We start from the raw sequence: 15,359 nt of genomic DNA, 5'->3' as shown, positions 1-15,359 counted from the left end.
TAGTAGAGATGGGGTGTCACCATGTTGGCCAGGCTGATCTCGAACTCCTGACCTCGTGATCCGCCTGCCTCAGCCTCCCAATGTGCTGGGATTACAGGCGTGAGCCACCATGCCCGGCCTCTTCTCTTTTCTTTTTCTTTCTTTCTTTTTTTTTTTTTTTTTTTTGAGACGGAGTCTCATTCTGTCGCCCAGGCTGGAGTGCAATGGTGCGATCTCAGCTCACTATAGCCTCCTCCTCCTGAGTTCAAGTGATTCTCCTCCCTCAGCCTCCTGAGTAGCTGGGATCACAGGCGCCCGCCATCACAGCTGGCTAATTTTTGTATTTTTAGTAGAGACAGGGTTTCAGTAGAGACAGCGTTTCACCATGTTGGCCAGGCTGGTCTCGAACTCCTGACCTCAAGTGATCCACCTCAAGTGATCCGTCTGCCTCGGCCTCCCAAAGTGCTGGAATTACAGGCATGCACCACTCCTGCAGTGAGTGAACATGAAGTTAGAGGTGACTGTGGCTCAGAAAGGCTGCGTGACTTACCCAAGGTCGCATAGCAGTGAGAAATGGAGTCTGGGCCCAGAGCCAGAGCACTGTCTTTTGGCATTGCCTCCCTGGGAAGGCTGGACCTGCACCGTCCTCTCTGCCCTGCACCGTTTTAGTTCACACAGCTCACTCTTGGCCCGTGCCGGGTACTTGTCTTGCTTTCTAAGAGTGGTTATTTATTGATTCTTTGGATTTCTACTTAGTTCCTCCCCTGTGCCAGGCCCAGGAGACAAAGGCGGAGGCTGCACTCAAGGAGTTCATGGTCTGGGAGACAAGATTCTTCCTGCGTGTCAGCTGAGTCTTCCCAGGCAGCCCGCAGGCCTCCCAAGGGGCAAAGGCTGTTTCCTGCTTCTCCTGCAGCCCACCCGGGGCTGGTGACCTCCTGGTCCCTTCTCAGGGAGCTGCTGCTGCTGCCGCCTCCATCATTGGGTGGGGGCTGGGCAGGCCTGACCCAGCAGGCTATGAGGTGAGGGATAGAGGAGGGCTGGGGAAGGGGTCTGGGAGCTGAGAGCTCAGGGAAGGTGTTGGGGGTTTAAGGCTGATGAAAGCAGGCTTCCTTTCTCAAACACCCAAGGGCTGATCTACCGCATGTAATTTGAGCAACAGGGCCGGGCCCTCAGCTCTGCCTGTGCACAGCCTCCCGTGTTCAGGTCTAGAAGGTCAACGTTCAGGCCAGGCACGGTGGCTCACACCTGTAATCCCAGCACTTTGGGAAGCCGAGGTGGGTGGATTACCTGAAGTCAGGAGATCAAGACCATACTGGCCAACATGCTGAAACCCCGTCTCTACTAAAAAATACAAAAATTAGCCGGGCATGGTGGTGCATGCCTGTAATTCCAGCTACTTGAGAGGCTGAGGTAAGAGAATCGCTTGAACCCATGAGGCAGAGGTTGCGGTGAGCCGAGATCGCACCATTGCACTCCAGCCTGGGCAACAACAGCGAAACTCCGTCTTAAAGAAAGAAGGTCAAGGTTCAATCCTTGGCTCTATCACTAAAGCACTGGGACAAACAGGGCCCTTTTGTGTGGATATCTCACCTCTGATTCCCTCCTCCCTATTGTACCCTTGCTGGGAGGAGATTTCCAGAACCAAACCTTAAAAACCTCCTGACTTGTTGTAGTTGAGACGCAGTCTTGCTCTGTCACAGAGGCAGAGGCGCTATCTCGGCTCACTGCAACTTCCTCCTCCGGGGTTCAAGCGATTCTCCTGCCTCTGCCTCTTGAGTAGCGGGACTACAGGTGCGCGCCACCACGCCCAGCTAATTTTTGTATTTTTAGTAGAGATGGGGTTTCACCACGTTGGCCAGGATGGTCTTGATCTCCCGACCTCAAGTGATCCGCCCGCCTTGGCCTCCCAAAGTGCTGGGATTACAGGCATGAGGCACCGCGCCCAGCCTTGCCTCCTGACCTTTTAACAAGGCTGACCTCCCCCAGGCCCCACAAAACCCCAGTTCCAGTTTCCAGCTCTGTGTTCCTGATGAACCAGGTGAGGAACCCACAGCAATCTTAATCCCCAATTTAGAGAGAAGCCCAGGGGGAGCCAAAGGTGAGACACAGGGGATGGGGCGCCCTTGGTGTGGGACAGGGGATGGGGCGCCCTTGGTGTGGGAGGTCAAGGGAGGACTTTCAAGAAAAAGGCCAGAGCCCAGAACCAGGGATGGGGGACAGAGGTGAGGGCAGGTGGCAGGAAGAGACTGCACGAGTGTGCACAGGTACAGCAAGAACAGGTCTGTTTAATGACACAGCTGGGTCTGGTTACAAACATCAGAAACTAGAAAAGGAGGACAGGCAGTTACACAGATGAAGATGAGGATGGGCCAGGAGGGGACACAGGCATAGTAGCCACAGCAGCAAAACATCCTTGGAGACGATACATGTGACCAAGGGGCACACATGGGGGCCCCCCGGCAAGGCTGGCGCACATGAATAGACAGGGCCGACTGCCGGCCAGAAGGAGAGGGGGGTGGGGAAAGCCCTCGGCCCTCGGGGCCGAGGGTGAGACCCAGGCATGTGGTCCCGCCAACCTGCTGCCCAGCAGCCCGGATTCCCCGGGGCTACCCTGGTGGCCAAGGCAGGTGGAGCTGGCGGTCGAGGTTTCTGGACGGAGGCCCCTCCCCTAGTGCAGTCATCCCATCCAGAACTTCGCTCTGCCCTTGCCCATTCTAGGGCAGTCAGTGAGTCAGTTCCTCTGAGGGGAGTAGGGGGAGCCCACTCCTTTCTGCCTGGAAGTGGAATTCAGGAATGTGGGGAGCTGGTCTGAGAAGCGCTGGGCTTTGCCGCCAAGCCGGGTTGCCCCAGCCCTGCCCCTCCAGGCCCAGGTCCTCTGCGCCGCTGCGGGATTTCCTCTTTGCCAGAACACTCTGTTCTCTGCACAACCGGAACCGCTCCCTGCCCCACTCACAGGTGGGGCCAAACCGAGGCTTCTGGGCCCCGTGGATACACAGTCTAGATATGTACGTGTGTGTATATATATGTGTATATATATATTTATATATAGCTCGTATATAGAATATATCTGTATATATGGTAGATGTGTGCGTGATACTCTACATGGTGATGTGCAGACCTGCATGCCGGCTGGGCTGATAGAAACGGGGCTGGTTTATTCCCCAAGGGACTCCCAGACCTGTCCCGCTTCCCGCCAGCCGCTTAGCTAGGTCTCTCTAACAGTGAGTAGAAAAGCTAAGAAGAGTGGGCCCCGCTCTGCGAGGAGGAAGGGTCCCCCACCCTGCCCGCCGCGCTGGGGTCAGCATCCAGGCAGCCAGCGCCGCCTCCCGGCAGCTCCAGGCGGGGGGGACCGTGGCCACCACAGAGGCCTCCTTCGGGGAAGTTGAGTCAGGGATTCCTCCAGCTTCCTTGGCACCCAGAAATGGAGCATCAAGGAGGGTCTTCAGAACTCGGCCTTCTGCTCAAGGTGCTGCCAGGGAAGGGGGTGGAGGGAGGGGTCCTACGGCCCCGAAGAGGGCAGCGTGGCCGGTGGGCTGTGGACGAGATAGGAAGGGAAGGACATACGTTACCAGAGGCAGGGAAGGACCCTCAGGGGAAAGGGGGAGGACCTGGGGCTGGCGAGGCTCACTTCCTGCCAAGAGAGCTGGCACAGTGCAGTTGAAAGCAACCGTGAGACCCAAGTTCTAGTCTCCGTCCTGCTACGAACCTGCTGTGTGATCTCAGGCAAGTCTACTGGCCCATGGGAGCTCCGGATCTTTTTCTCTAAAATGTGAATAATGTCTGTCTTGTGACAAACTGGGTAAAAAAGTGTTTCACAAACTGCATAGCACCATACCAATGTGAGCTTTTTCCATTAATTCTGAAATGTGGCGCATTCTGTCGGGCCTGTCTCGTCCCTCCTCGGGCCACCCATCTGTATTCTCGTATTCTCGGTACACACAGCCCCCACTGCAATCATCGTGCCCCCCCGCCCCCACCCACGCAAAGGCGCACACCCTGGAGCAGAGACGGCTCAATAAACGGTGACGCCTGGCCCACCCTGCTTCCCTGATAAGAGAGGTTGGGCGAGGGCCTTCTAGGACTCTGCTCTGTAACTCTGTCCTACCCTCGAGCCCATGGGGACCCTGGCAGCCAGAGGCTCTGCAGGCTCAGGCCAGGGACACTAGGAGTGGGCTAGAGGATGTAAAGGGATGCGGGGCAACCCCACCACTTGACGGCTGGGAGCTAACCCCCATGGGGTGTCAGTTTCCACGGTAGCCCATCTCCATTCGGTCCACAAGGAGGAGAAGTGGGCGGAGGAGGAGACTTCAGCAGTTTCAAAATGTTTGGGGTTTGGAGAGATCTTAGTCCCTAGGGCAGGGTGGGGAGGGCAGGATGGGCAGCGTGCTGGGGAACTTGGGCCATGTGTTTCTGATTCACTGGGGCTCGCGCCCAGCCAGCTCTTTCCAGTCCCTCTTGGCCCTTGTAAAAAAGCCCTTTTCTCTGGAAGCAGGAAGTCTTGTGTCCTGGCTGTAAACAAACTCATCTTTGGCAGCAGAGCCTGCCTGGGGAAAGGGGTGGGAGGGCAAGCAAGCCCCCTCCCCTCCTCTTCCCCTGTCTTTTCCCTGGACCCTCTGGGTGACAGCTGGTGGGGGGTGAGGAGGCAACCACAGCTCTCCACGCTCTGCCAGTACCCTCCTCTGGTGGGCCAGCATCTGCTTGTTTCCCATTGACTCCCAGGTCTCAGGCAGGCCAGGACCCAGCTGTGCACATCTGGAGTTAGCTTGGCTCCAGCCAGCAGTTCCCGAGGACTCCACTCTCTTGGGGTGGTGCTGACGGGAGAAGGGGGAGGGGAGCAGGAGCCAGCCCGGGGCCAGTGTGGTCAGCAGCAGGAAGGGCAGGAGGCCTGGCGTCCCCAGCAGCCCTCAGGGGACCTCCTCCAGGAGCTGTGCCTGTGAACAGGAGGGCCGGCAGTCTTGGGGGCCCGTGCGGAGCCCGGCGGGAGACGCCGCCTTTTCCATGGGAAACTGCTGGGAATGTTTCTCTACCACGCGTGTCCCGGGCTGCTGGCTGACCCCTGCTTCCCATTCCCGCCTCCGCTCCTCTCGTTCCTTCCTACTCCAGCCTTGCCTCCGCCTCTCCATTCAGCTCCCAGAGTCAGCCTCCCCTTGGGGGCCCAGGGAGGCTGAGTGTTCCCAACCGCCACGTCTGGGGGCTAGCCCTCCCCTCACGCTCCAAGTCAGCAGGAGTCACAGAGGGCGGCCACCCTCCTTGAGCCACCTCCTGGGCCCAGAACTGGAAGCCCAGCCTCCAGGTCAGCCTGGAAGTAAACATCCCTTACTTGAGTGCATGTGAGTGACACCCATTAGCTCCCTCGTGGGCTGGGGCATGTGTGTGTATGTGTCCTCGTGATCCTCCTGGCTCTAGCTCTGTTGAGGCAGAGGGCATTTAGCAGCACTGGTCGGCATGAGATGAGAAAACAGCCCCTTGTGATTGGTACCCAGGGAGGATTGGCACCCAGGGAGGAAGTGGCTGGGCTGGCCTGGGCTGCCTCTGAGCCTGACGATTGGACCTTCCCGCTGGGAGCCTCTGGCGCCTCTCTGCCTGGGCAACTGTGGCTTTGGGTGCTCTGGGCACTCCCTGGCTCTAGGGAAGGGGAAGGCTCTTTGGGAGGATTTTTGCTCAGGGCCCATGGCTCTGCGCAGCCTGAAGTCACAGGGGAGCCATCTTGAAGGCCTTTTCCTATTATGCCTATTCTTACATGTCAGACCCCAGAGTTGGCCTGCCTCAAGTGTGCCTGCCCAGGTGGTCAGCCCCAGGGCCCCAGGAGAGATAGGACAGGATAGGACATGGCGGGGAGGCTGCCCAGCCCACCCTCGCCCGCCTCCTCACGTGGTGGCGTTGGGGACCTGCTGCACCCAGCCCACTTCCTTGTAGGCAGCGGTCACGTGGCTGTAGATGAGGCCACGCAGCTTGGCCCAGGCTCTCTGCGTCTCAGGTGGGAAGTCATTGGCAAATTCTTCGGCGACCACCTCCAGAATGACCCCAGAGAGGATCTGGGGGCAAAGGGAGGAAGGGGGAGTGAACGCCTGGGCACCCTGCGTCCCGCAACCCCCGGGCCCCTCTGCCCCATGTGTGGCCAAGAGGATCATTCTTTTTTTTTTTTTTTTTTTTTTGAGACGGAGTCTCGCTCTGTCGCCCAGGCTGGAGTGCAGTGGCACCATCTCGGCTCACTATAAGCTCCGCCTCCCGGGTTTACGCCATTCTCCTGCCTCAGCCTCCCGAGTAGCTGGGACTACAGGCGCCCGCCACCTCGCCCGGCTAGGTTTTTTTTTTTTGTATTTTTTAGTAGAGACGGGGTTTCACTGTGTTAGCCAGGATGGTCTCGATCTCCTGACCTCGTGATCCGCCCGTCTCGGCCTCCCAAAGTGCTGGGATTACAGGCTTGAGCCACCGCGCCCGGCCAAGAGGATCATTCTTAACACAACAGTCTGGCAGCTTTGGGAACCCAGTGCTCTCAGGACAAGGGTTGCCCTGGACTGAACCCCTCCATCCTGCTGCTGGGCACTGCCCTTCCCTCTCACAGCCGCTCGGGGGATCACCTCTGCTGCCCCAGGGAGCCCTCCCAGAGCCTGCGAGCTGCAGATGGCAATGAGGTGTGGGCGGTGGCGGCTCTGCAGCAGATCAGGGCGCATACCTTGAAGTACACTGGCTCCACCTTGTGCTTGAGGGCATGGGCTTTCCCCACAAGGGCCAGCACAGAGGACACCTTGTCGGGGTCGTGCAGGTTCTCCACGACAGTGTTGAGGGCCCCCATGACTCGGCAGGCGTGCTTCCGCAGCTGGGGGCTCCGCTCCATCTCCAGGGGTTCCTCCATGTGCTTGAACTGGCTGAAGTACTGCTTGGCCGAGGGGAAGTTCACAAAGAACCTGGCAAGAGGAACAGGGGTGGTTGCTAAAGCTGGAGGCTGCCTCGGGCCCACCCTGAAGCTGCCAGGACAGTGGGGGCTGAAGAAGTGGACCCCAGTCTCCCCCACCCCTGCACCATCACTGTTTTCACTACCATCCGTAGACCTCAGCATAGACCCTTCTCGCTCTGGCCAAGCCGGCTTGCCCCTACCAAGTCTGGCCGTGTCTATCTGCCGGGCTTGTTCAGGCTGGTGGCTTCCTCTCCCAGGCCTCTGTCTTCCTCGCTTCTTGCTTCCTTCCCAAACTCTACACCCTCTTCAGGGCCTGCTCTAGTCATAGCTGAGAGGGTAAGAGCTCAGGTTCTGGAACCATGAGTTGATCTGAAATTAAATCCTCTCCAGTTGGTCTGAAACTGTTCTGATTCTCCCAAAATACTGCTTTCATGAAGTCATGCTCATGCTCGAAAACATTCAATGGCTCCCTATTGTCTGCCAAAGCGAAACTCCTTAACCGAGCATTCCAGACTTCTGAACTGTCCCCCACCCACTTCTTCAAACTCATGTCCACATTCCCCACTATACTCACATCATCCCTGTCCTGGCTCAGTGGCTTTACTTACCGTTGGGAAAATGTTCCTCGGGTGAGCCACATTCCTTTCTACTACCCTTTTCCTGTGTCAGACATACCTTACCTGGAGCAGACTGGCCCAGGCGAAATGCTTTGCCCCCGAGGCCATTGGCACCACTCAGGTGACCTTCCCTGCCCTCCTTCCAGCCTGTCAGACGGGATCCCAAGGCTCTCACACACCCTCTGATCCCCTGCCCTAGCTGGGGCACTGCAGTGTGGAAAATGACGGCTTTTTTTTTTTTGAGATGGAGTCTCACTCTGTTGTCCAGGCTGGAGTGCAGTGGTGCAATCTTGGCTCACTGCAATCTCTGCCTCCTGGGTTCAAGTGATTCTCTTGCCTTCGCTTCCTGAGTAGCTGGGACTACAGGCATCTGTCACCACTCCTGGCTAATTTTTTGTATTTTTAGTAGAGACCAGGCTGGAGTGCAGTGGTGCAATCTTGGCTCACTGCAACCTCTGCCTCCTGGGTTCAAGTGATTCTCTTGCCTCAGCTTCCTGAGTAGCTGGAACTACAGGCATCCATCACCACGCCCTGCTAGCTAATTTTTTGTATTTTTAGTAGAGATGGGGTTTCACCATGTTGGAGGCTGGTCTCAAATTCCTGACCTCAGGTGATCCGCCTGCCTCAGCCTCCCAGAGTGCTGGGATTACAGGTGTGAGCCACCACGCCCGGCCGACAATGACTTTTGTACCTCCTCTCCCTGTCGAGGCTGGACATCATGTGAGACACGGGCATGGACTCAATCAGAACTTACATAACTTCAGTGAATCCCCAGAAAATGTATGGAGTGTCCTGGACCTGTTCTTCCAGGTGGTTCTGCCCCTTCATGTGTCCCCTTTGTGATCAGAGAGAGCTGATAATTTGCGGAAGCAGCCCTTTGGCCAGGAGTCGAGTCTCAGATGTGAGGGCTAGAACAGATGTGGCGAGGGCATCTGGCCGGGTCGTCCCTGCTGGTGGTGGAGCTGCTATTGGCGGGGGAACTTTGCACAGTGACCAGGGCACAGTCTGTGTGGAGACTCAGGAGGGCCCCTCCCAGAGGCCAACTGTGATCTTGGGCAAACTGCTTCCAAGCTCCCTGTCTGCAGAAGGGCGAGAGGAGGGCTCCGCTCACTGCTTCATGGATACACGGGTGAGGACATGTGAGGCGATGGGTTTGAAAATACATTGAATTTTCTGGAGAAGCACTGTAATGAGGGACAAATGTGAAAAACCCAATTTGGACTTAAACGAGCATCTCAAACTTTGGAGGTTTTACAATTGCAATAAAAAATAATGATATGGCCAGGCACGGTGGCTCACGCCTGTAATTCTAGCACTTTACGATGCCAAGGTGGGTGGACTGCTTGAGCTCAGGCATTTGAGACCAGCCTGGGCAATGTGGCAAACCCTGTCTCTACAAAATACAAAAAATTAGCCAGGTATGGTGGCGCACACCTTTGATTCCAGCTACTCAGGAGTCTAAAGTGAGAGGATCACTTGAACCCAGGAGGGCAAGGCTGCAGGGAGCCAAGATTGTGCCATTGCACTCCAGCCTGGGTGACAGAGTGAGACCCTGAATCAAAAGAAATAATGATGATAATAATAATAAAAGGCCAGGTGTGGTGGCTTATGCCTGTAATCCCAGAACTCCGGGAGGCCAAGGCAGGAAAATCACTTGAGGCCAGGAGTTCGAGACTAGCCTGGGCAACATAGTGAGATCCTGTCTCCAGAAAAAAAGAAAGAAATTGGCTGGGTGGGGTGGTGACCATCTGTACTCCTAGCCACTTGGGAGGCTGCAGCAGGAAGATCCGATCGCATCATGAGCCCAGGATTGGAGGCTGCAGTGAACCTTGATGGCACCACTGCACTCCAGCTTGGGTGACAGAGCAAGACCCTGACACAAAATATTAACAATGATATATATATATATTTGCCTGATGTGTTACAATGTTTTTGTACTTTTTCTTTTCTTTTTTCTGTTTGAGACAGAATCTTACTCTGTTGTCCAGGCTGGAGTGCAGTGGCACAATCTTGGCTCACTGCAACCTCTGCCTACCGGGTTCAAGGGATTCTCCTGCCTCAGACTCCCAAGTTAGCTGGGATTACAGGTACCCGCCACCACACCTGGCTAATTTTTGTCTTTTTAGTAGAGACAGGGTTTCACCATGCTGGCCAGGCTGGTGATGAACTCCTGACCTCCGGTGATCTGCCTGCCTCAGCCTCCCAAAGTGCTGGGATTACAGGTGTGAGCCACCATGCCCGGCCTGTTACTGTATTTAATTGTCACAACTAAGCAGGTATTACTTCTATTTTACTGATGAGGAAAGAACAGGGAACATTTATTGAGCACTTACGGTATGATCTCACGAATCCTTGCAATTCTCTCCTGAGATAGGCACTGTTTTAATCCCCATCCTATGAATTAGGAATTGATGTCCAAGATTGCCCAACGAAGTAGATGGCAGCGCCAGGAAAGGGCCCAGGCAGGCCCTACTTTGACAGTTTCCCCACACTGCCTGGAGAGACAGCTGTGCCAGGGGATCGTGGCCTGGTAACCAGGTGTCTCCTGCCTCAACACCCACCACCGGGTTGTGGCCCTGAGGAACAACAGTCTCAGGGAGCCCCTACCCAGACCCTCCATGGTTCTGTCGCCCCTGGGGCCCATGTGCCTGGCTCCTTCCTCCTGGCTCCGCGGTGTTTCCACCTGAGACCCTCCCGATCTCAGCCTGTGCTGCCAGGGAGGAGTCTCCACAGCCAGCCCTGGGGAGTTTCTCAGCTCCCAGAGACATCTGGGCTTCCAAGAGAGCCTGAAATAGGCCTGTCTGAGTGTGAGGAGGAAGGTGTCAGAGTTACAACCAGGAGGGAGGGTGGGTGTTCCCTCTTGGTCTCCTCCTTAGCAGGGAATGGAAGTGTGGGGTCTGCCTCAGGCTCCAAAAGCAACGCCTCCTCCACCCCCACCAACGTGGCAACTTCTCCAGGTTGGGGATGTGGAGGTGCAGTTGTCTTCTTCCTGCCCTGCAGGCTCATAAGGGCTGACAGCACTGGCCTGGCACAGTGGGGAGGGCAGAGGTGAGAGTGCTGGCCAGAGGGCTGCAGCTGGGGCCTTGACCTTGAGGATGTGTACGTTGTGTGTGGGAAGACAGGGCGTGTGTCAAGACTGACGGGCCTAGGATCTGAGGAGGGACCTTCAGGAGCCCTTTCCTCCCCTTCCCCCACTGCCCAGGCCCTGGACAGAGACAGGAGGAGAGAAAAAGGAAAGCAAAGCCCTGCGGGGCTTGGGCTGGCAGGGAGTGGCTGAGACAAAGCTGGGCCAGGCTGTCCTGGGGCTGGGCTCTAGTCCACACAGAAGTGGAGTCAGAGTAGTGAGGGGTTACTCTGGGCACTGAGCGCATTGGTAATGACCTCCCCCAGCCCAGGCCCAGGCCCCTCTGCGAGACAGGAGTGGGGAACTGGAAGAGGGATGTAGAGAGAGAAAGAAATCCTTGCTGAAAACTCGGACTGCCCAGACATGGCCCTGGTCTCGGTGTTTCATTTCCCCCTTGGCATGTGCCCTTCCCTGGTCCCCTTCCTGGGGAGGGTCAGTGGTGCCCCGAGATGCGGATGGTGAGCCCTTCCTCCACGTATCTGCACAGGTACATGCCAGGGGTTGGGACAGAAAACCTCCAAGGTCCTGAAGACCCTGCCTCACTTCTTCATGGTGACACATGAGTGTGCCAGATGCATGCGAGGCCGGTGGGCTGCAGGTGCTGACACGCAGCTGACGGCGCCCTCCGAGGATGCAGTCTGGCGCGTCTGCGGCTCTGCTACCCACTGTGTGCTTGTATGGGTGCCAGCATGTGTGGGGATCAGTGGTTCCGAGCGTCTGAGGCCCTAGTATCCCACTGTCCCTCTTAGCTTCCTGCCACTCCCGGCTGTGTTGCTGGGCCTGGGGGCTGCTGAGATAGCTGCCCTATCCTCAGGAGCGCTCCTGTAACTCCTCAGAACCTTTAGAAAGGCTTCCTGCTCTTTTTCCACCAAAATCTGCTTCTGAGTTGGAATCAGGGCATATCATGGTGGAACTGGATAGGTCCCAGGCTTGGGAGAGGCCACAGGGAGAAGAAGCTGGAGACGGAGCTGGCCTGGGAGTCAGGCATGCACTAAAGCTGCCCTTCCAGAGTGAGGCTTCACCCCGTCTGCACATGACAAGGCTGCCCTACTCTGTCCTAGATTTGACCACTTTCCTCTGCCAAGAACAGGGGCTTGAGGGTGAGCATGGTCTGGGGCTCCTCTGCCTGCACCCCCAGCGACCAGCACGTGTGGGAAGAGAGCATGGATTTGTAACTAGAGTCAGTGACTAGCTTTCGAGGCTTGGACACATCACCTCTATGAGGATAGTGTGTGTGCTCTATGCACAGGTGTGTGAAGAACGGGGTGCTCTCTGTTTGTGGGTTTCTCGGGGGCATGTGGTGCCTGAATGACCCCTAAGCCCAAACCACTGCATTTCCTCCCTAGGTGGGGGGTTTTAGGGTTAGGCCCTGTCTCCTGAAGCTTCTCTCTTCTTCCCCTCACCCTCCTAACTCAGCAGGGATTGTATCCTAGGGGACTGTTTGCTTCTCCACTCCCCTGTGCCCGCCCTGGGAGCTCCTGCTGGCCCATGCCATCCAGCAGGAAGAGGGCAGCCGGGAACACTGGACCCCCGTGCTCTCCTTCTCAACCTCTGCTCTTTGCTCTCTGTTCTTCCAAGAGGCTTTGAATCTGGCAAGCGGCGGAGCTGGAGAGAGGGGTCTGCTCCTCTTTGTCCCCCTTCTGAGTTGAGCCTCGGTTTTCCCATCTCTAAAATGGGGAGCCCCTGCTACTCCCTTTGAAAGGCCAGAAAAATGTGTGTGTCTGACAGCTTGACTGGGTGTCTGGGGTCGCTGGCCGAGCAAGGAGTTCTGAGGCCGGGGAGAGGAGGAGGAATGAGGTGCTCTCCTGCATCTGGTTCCTAGTTCCTGGTGAGCAGCGCGCTGGAGCCAGGGAAGGCTCAACCAAGGCTTCGTTCACCCCAAGGCGCCCCACGCTGCCTGCCCCGCCGACCTCGGACCGGCCCCATTCGCGGCTGGGGAGGTGGCGCTGGAGCTCGGACCCGGGCCCAGCCCGCCTCTGCCCGGAGCCGCTACCGCCCTCCCTGCCCAGGGCCCGGCCAGGCCGGGCGACACCTACCTCACCAGGATGGCCACCCCCACGTCCTCGCAGTTGGCATAGAGCCGGGCCCACGTAGCCTGCACCGCCTTCCTCTCCGCCTCGGACAGCTCCTCGCTCCTCTCCCTGCGCTCGATCTCCATCTCGCCTGGCACTTTCTCCATGAGGAGCTCCAAGCCCAGCCCGGCTTTGCTCGGCGGCAGCGGTGGCGGGGCGCGGGGCGCTGGGCGCGGGGCGCGGGGCGCCAGGAGCCGGGGCCGGCTGCGTGCGCGGCGGGCGGGCGAGGGGTAGAGCGCGGAGGGAGGGAGCGTGTGTCTGTGCGCGCCGGGTGTGTGTGTGTGTGTGCGTGCGTGTGTGCAGGGTATATGTGCGGGGGGCGGGGGACCGCCAGCGGGGGGGCGGGGATGTGGTCTGCTGGAAAATGTTTAAAAAAACAAATCCGCTCCAAACCCCCAGCCCCGTGTGCGTGAGCCAATGCCGGCAAGGTGAAGGCTGCGCGGGGTGGGGACGACGCGACTGCCGCCCGCCCACCCGCAGGCCACGGCAGAGTTGCACCGCGGGGCGGGGCTCGGGTAGGTGTGGCCGGGGCGCTGGGGGTCCCCGGAGGAATGGGCGGTCACGCGGCGCTGGGCGGCGCGGGCCGCACAGGAGTGCGCCTGGGCGGGCGCGAGCTGGGAGCCCTGGGTCCCGGGTCCCAGTGCTTGCGGCGTCGCGTGTGTGCGCGTGCAGACCCTTCCTGCGGCGGGGAACTGACTTAAAGTCCAACACTCCCGAGCTTTCGCGGCAAGGCCGACCGCCAGCCCGCCCGTGTGGGCGAACGCGAGCCCCTCCGGCAGCCGCCGCGGACCAAGCTGGGCTCCCCTCGCCCGGGCCTCTCCCCCAGCCCCCGAGCCAGCAGCTGGGGGCCGCGGCGCCACTCCCACACCTCTGGACGCCCAGGCTCTGAGGGGTTAGCACGGGTCGTTCCCCCCACCCGCCCACCGCCCCGGCTGTCGGAACTTGAGCGCACCTCCGACCTCGGGCGCCAGAGGCCTGCTCTCCCTTTCCTACCCCCCAGCACCTCCATGCCCTTGGTGCACGCACGCGGCAGCGGCGGCCAGAAGTCCCCCGTGGCTTATGAATGACACGGACAGGCAAGAACCAGGCGCTGCCCTGAATTCTGGCCCAGCTGGTGGCGGAGGAAGTCTGGAGAGGCACCGGATAGGGCAGAGGGGACCTGGCGGTCGAAAAGTCTTGAGGAAGCCGCAGGCCGCTGGGGACACCTCAGCCACCACCAAGGGCCCGATTCTGGGCCTAGGGGAAGCAAATCCTTCCTCCTGGTGGGCCCTGTCCAGGGCAGTGTGAGATTGGGCCAGAGGTGGGGGAGAATCCCATAGTGCCTGCCCTGCAGCGGCTGCTCAGTCCTGTGGACAGCCTGAGGCCAGACAGGGCCTGGCAGTGTCAGGAAGAGATGTCACTCAGGCTCCCGGTGACCATCGTCCTCACTCAAGACTTGATGTCCCATTGCCCGAGCATTGCTAAGGGTTGGCTCTGCGCTTTCGCTATGGTTCGTGTATTTATTCTTAAAATCTGACTTTAAGGTCCGGGGGAGGCAAGGAGGACTCACCCTGGCCAGCCTCAGCTGCAGCCTGGGCCCTTCCTGGGAGCTCAGGGTTCAGGTGCCTGGGGGACCTTGGGGCAGTGCCTCTGACACTGCTTCCCCCTTGCTGAGGGAAGGAAAATCTAATGGCTCCTGGGGGTCTTGGAGGGGGTGGAGGGGAGTGGGCAGGTTCAGATTCTCACATCACTCCCAGACCCATGTCTCAGCATGGCCATGACTGGCTCCATGCTCCGCATACACACCCAACAGTTTCCCAAAGTTGGTGTGACCAAGTGGCTGCCCAACAGGTCCCCTTGGGATGTGGAAAGAAAATAGGAGAAATTTTATATCTCATCCTTTGCAAATGTAATGTAGTCATATGATGTAGGAATGAATCTGTAGAGTAGTCTAGCCTATAATTTGTAAGTGGCTGCCCCTATCTATTTTGTGAATGCACACTTGAATCCTGCCTTTTACTGAAGAGGGTGTGTAATCAGCAAAGTTTGGAGAGGATTGTCCAGAGGGTAAAACTGCCAGCCCTTCACTGTTGAGTCTCCCCTATCTCTCTGGCTTCATTCTCGAATATCCCTCCCCTTTCTTCCTCCTCTCCTGATGCTTCCACGGTGACATCATTGCTTCACCTCCACTCACCTTGCAGTTACTGGCAGATGCTCCATGCTTTCATGTCAGTAGCTTCGGCAGCATCTTCTGTCTGAGGGCTTCTCTGCCTTGCGCACTGCAAATTCAGATGCCCTTGCTCCTCTTTAGGCCCTTGCCCTGATGCCTGCAACTCTGAAAGTGCCCTGTAGGCGCCTTGAATAACTCCTGGGTCACTCTACTGCAGTCATTGTACTTGACAGCACATTTGTCTAGACTGGCAGCTCCTTGCAAGCAAGGCCCAGTCTCATCAGATTGACACTCCGAATACGTGCTCAATGCCACACTCCACGCCTTGACCCTACCGCTGGAGGGGAGAACCTGGGCCCAGCGAGCTTAATCAGTCCTCACAAGGTCGCGGCCGCTGACCCACTAATCAGCTTGAGCCTCCTAATCCATCCCCAGCAGGAACCGCAGGACAGACGGCAGTGGCTCCTGAGAGCTGGCTGGGGCCATTTTGGCCCCTCGCCTGTGGCCTTCTGCAGACTTG

General features: G+C 58.0%; 1 protein-coding gene across 1 annotated transcript; it reads right to left on the bottom strand.

The window, feature by feature from the left end:
- Positions 1–2,244: 2,244 nt before the first annotated feature.
- Positions 2,245–12,972, bottom strand: CYGB (cytoglobin). Its single transcript, XM_008011649.3, has 4 exons — positions 12,655–12,972; positions 6,656–6,887; positions 5,851–6,014; positions 2,245–3,512 (listed from the first exon to the last, which is right to left on the bottom strand). Exons 1-4 carry the CDS (start codon positions 12,795–12,797, stop codon positions 3,479–3,481), a joined length of 573 nt encoding a protein of 190 aa, XP_008009840.1. The 5' UTR covers positions 12,798–12,972; the 3' UTR covers positions 2,245–3,478.
- Positions 12,973–15,359: the final 2,387 nt, after the last annotated feature.

This window comes from Chlorocebus sabaeus, chromosome 16 (assembly GCF_047675955.1).
Source record: "Chlorocebus sabaeus isolate Y175 chromosome 16, mChlSab1.0.hap1, whole genome shotgun sequence".
Taxonomy (NCBI): Eukaryota; Metazoa; Chordata; class Mammalia; order Primates; family Cercopithecidae; genus Chlorocebus; species Chlorocebus sabaeus.
The sequence above is the reverse complement of the archived record's forward strand: the minus strand, read 5'-3'. Positions and strand labels throughout refer to the sequence as shown.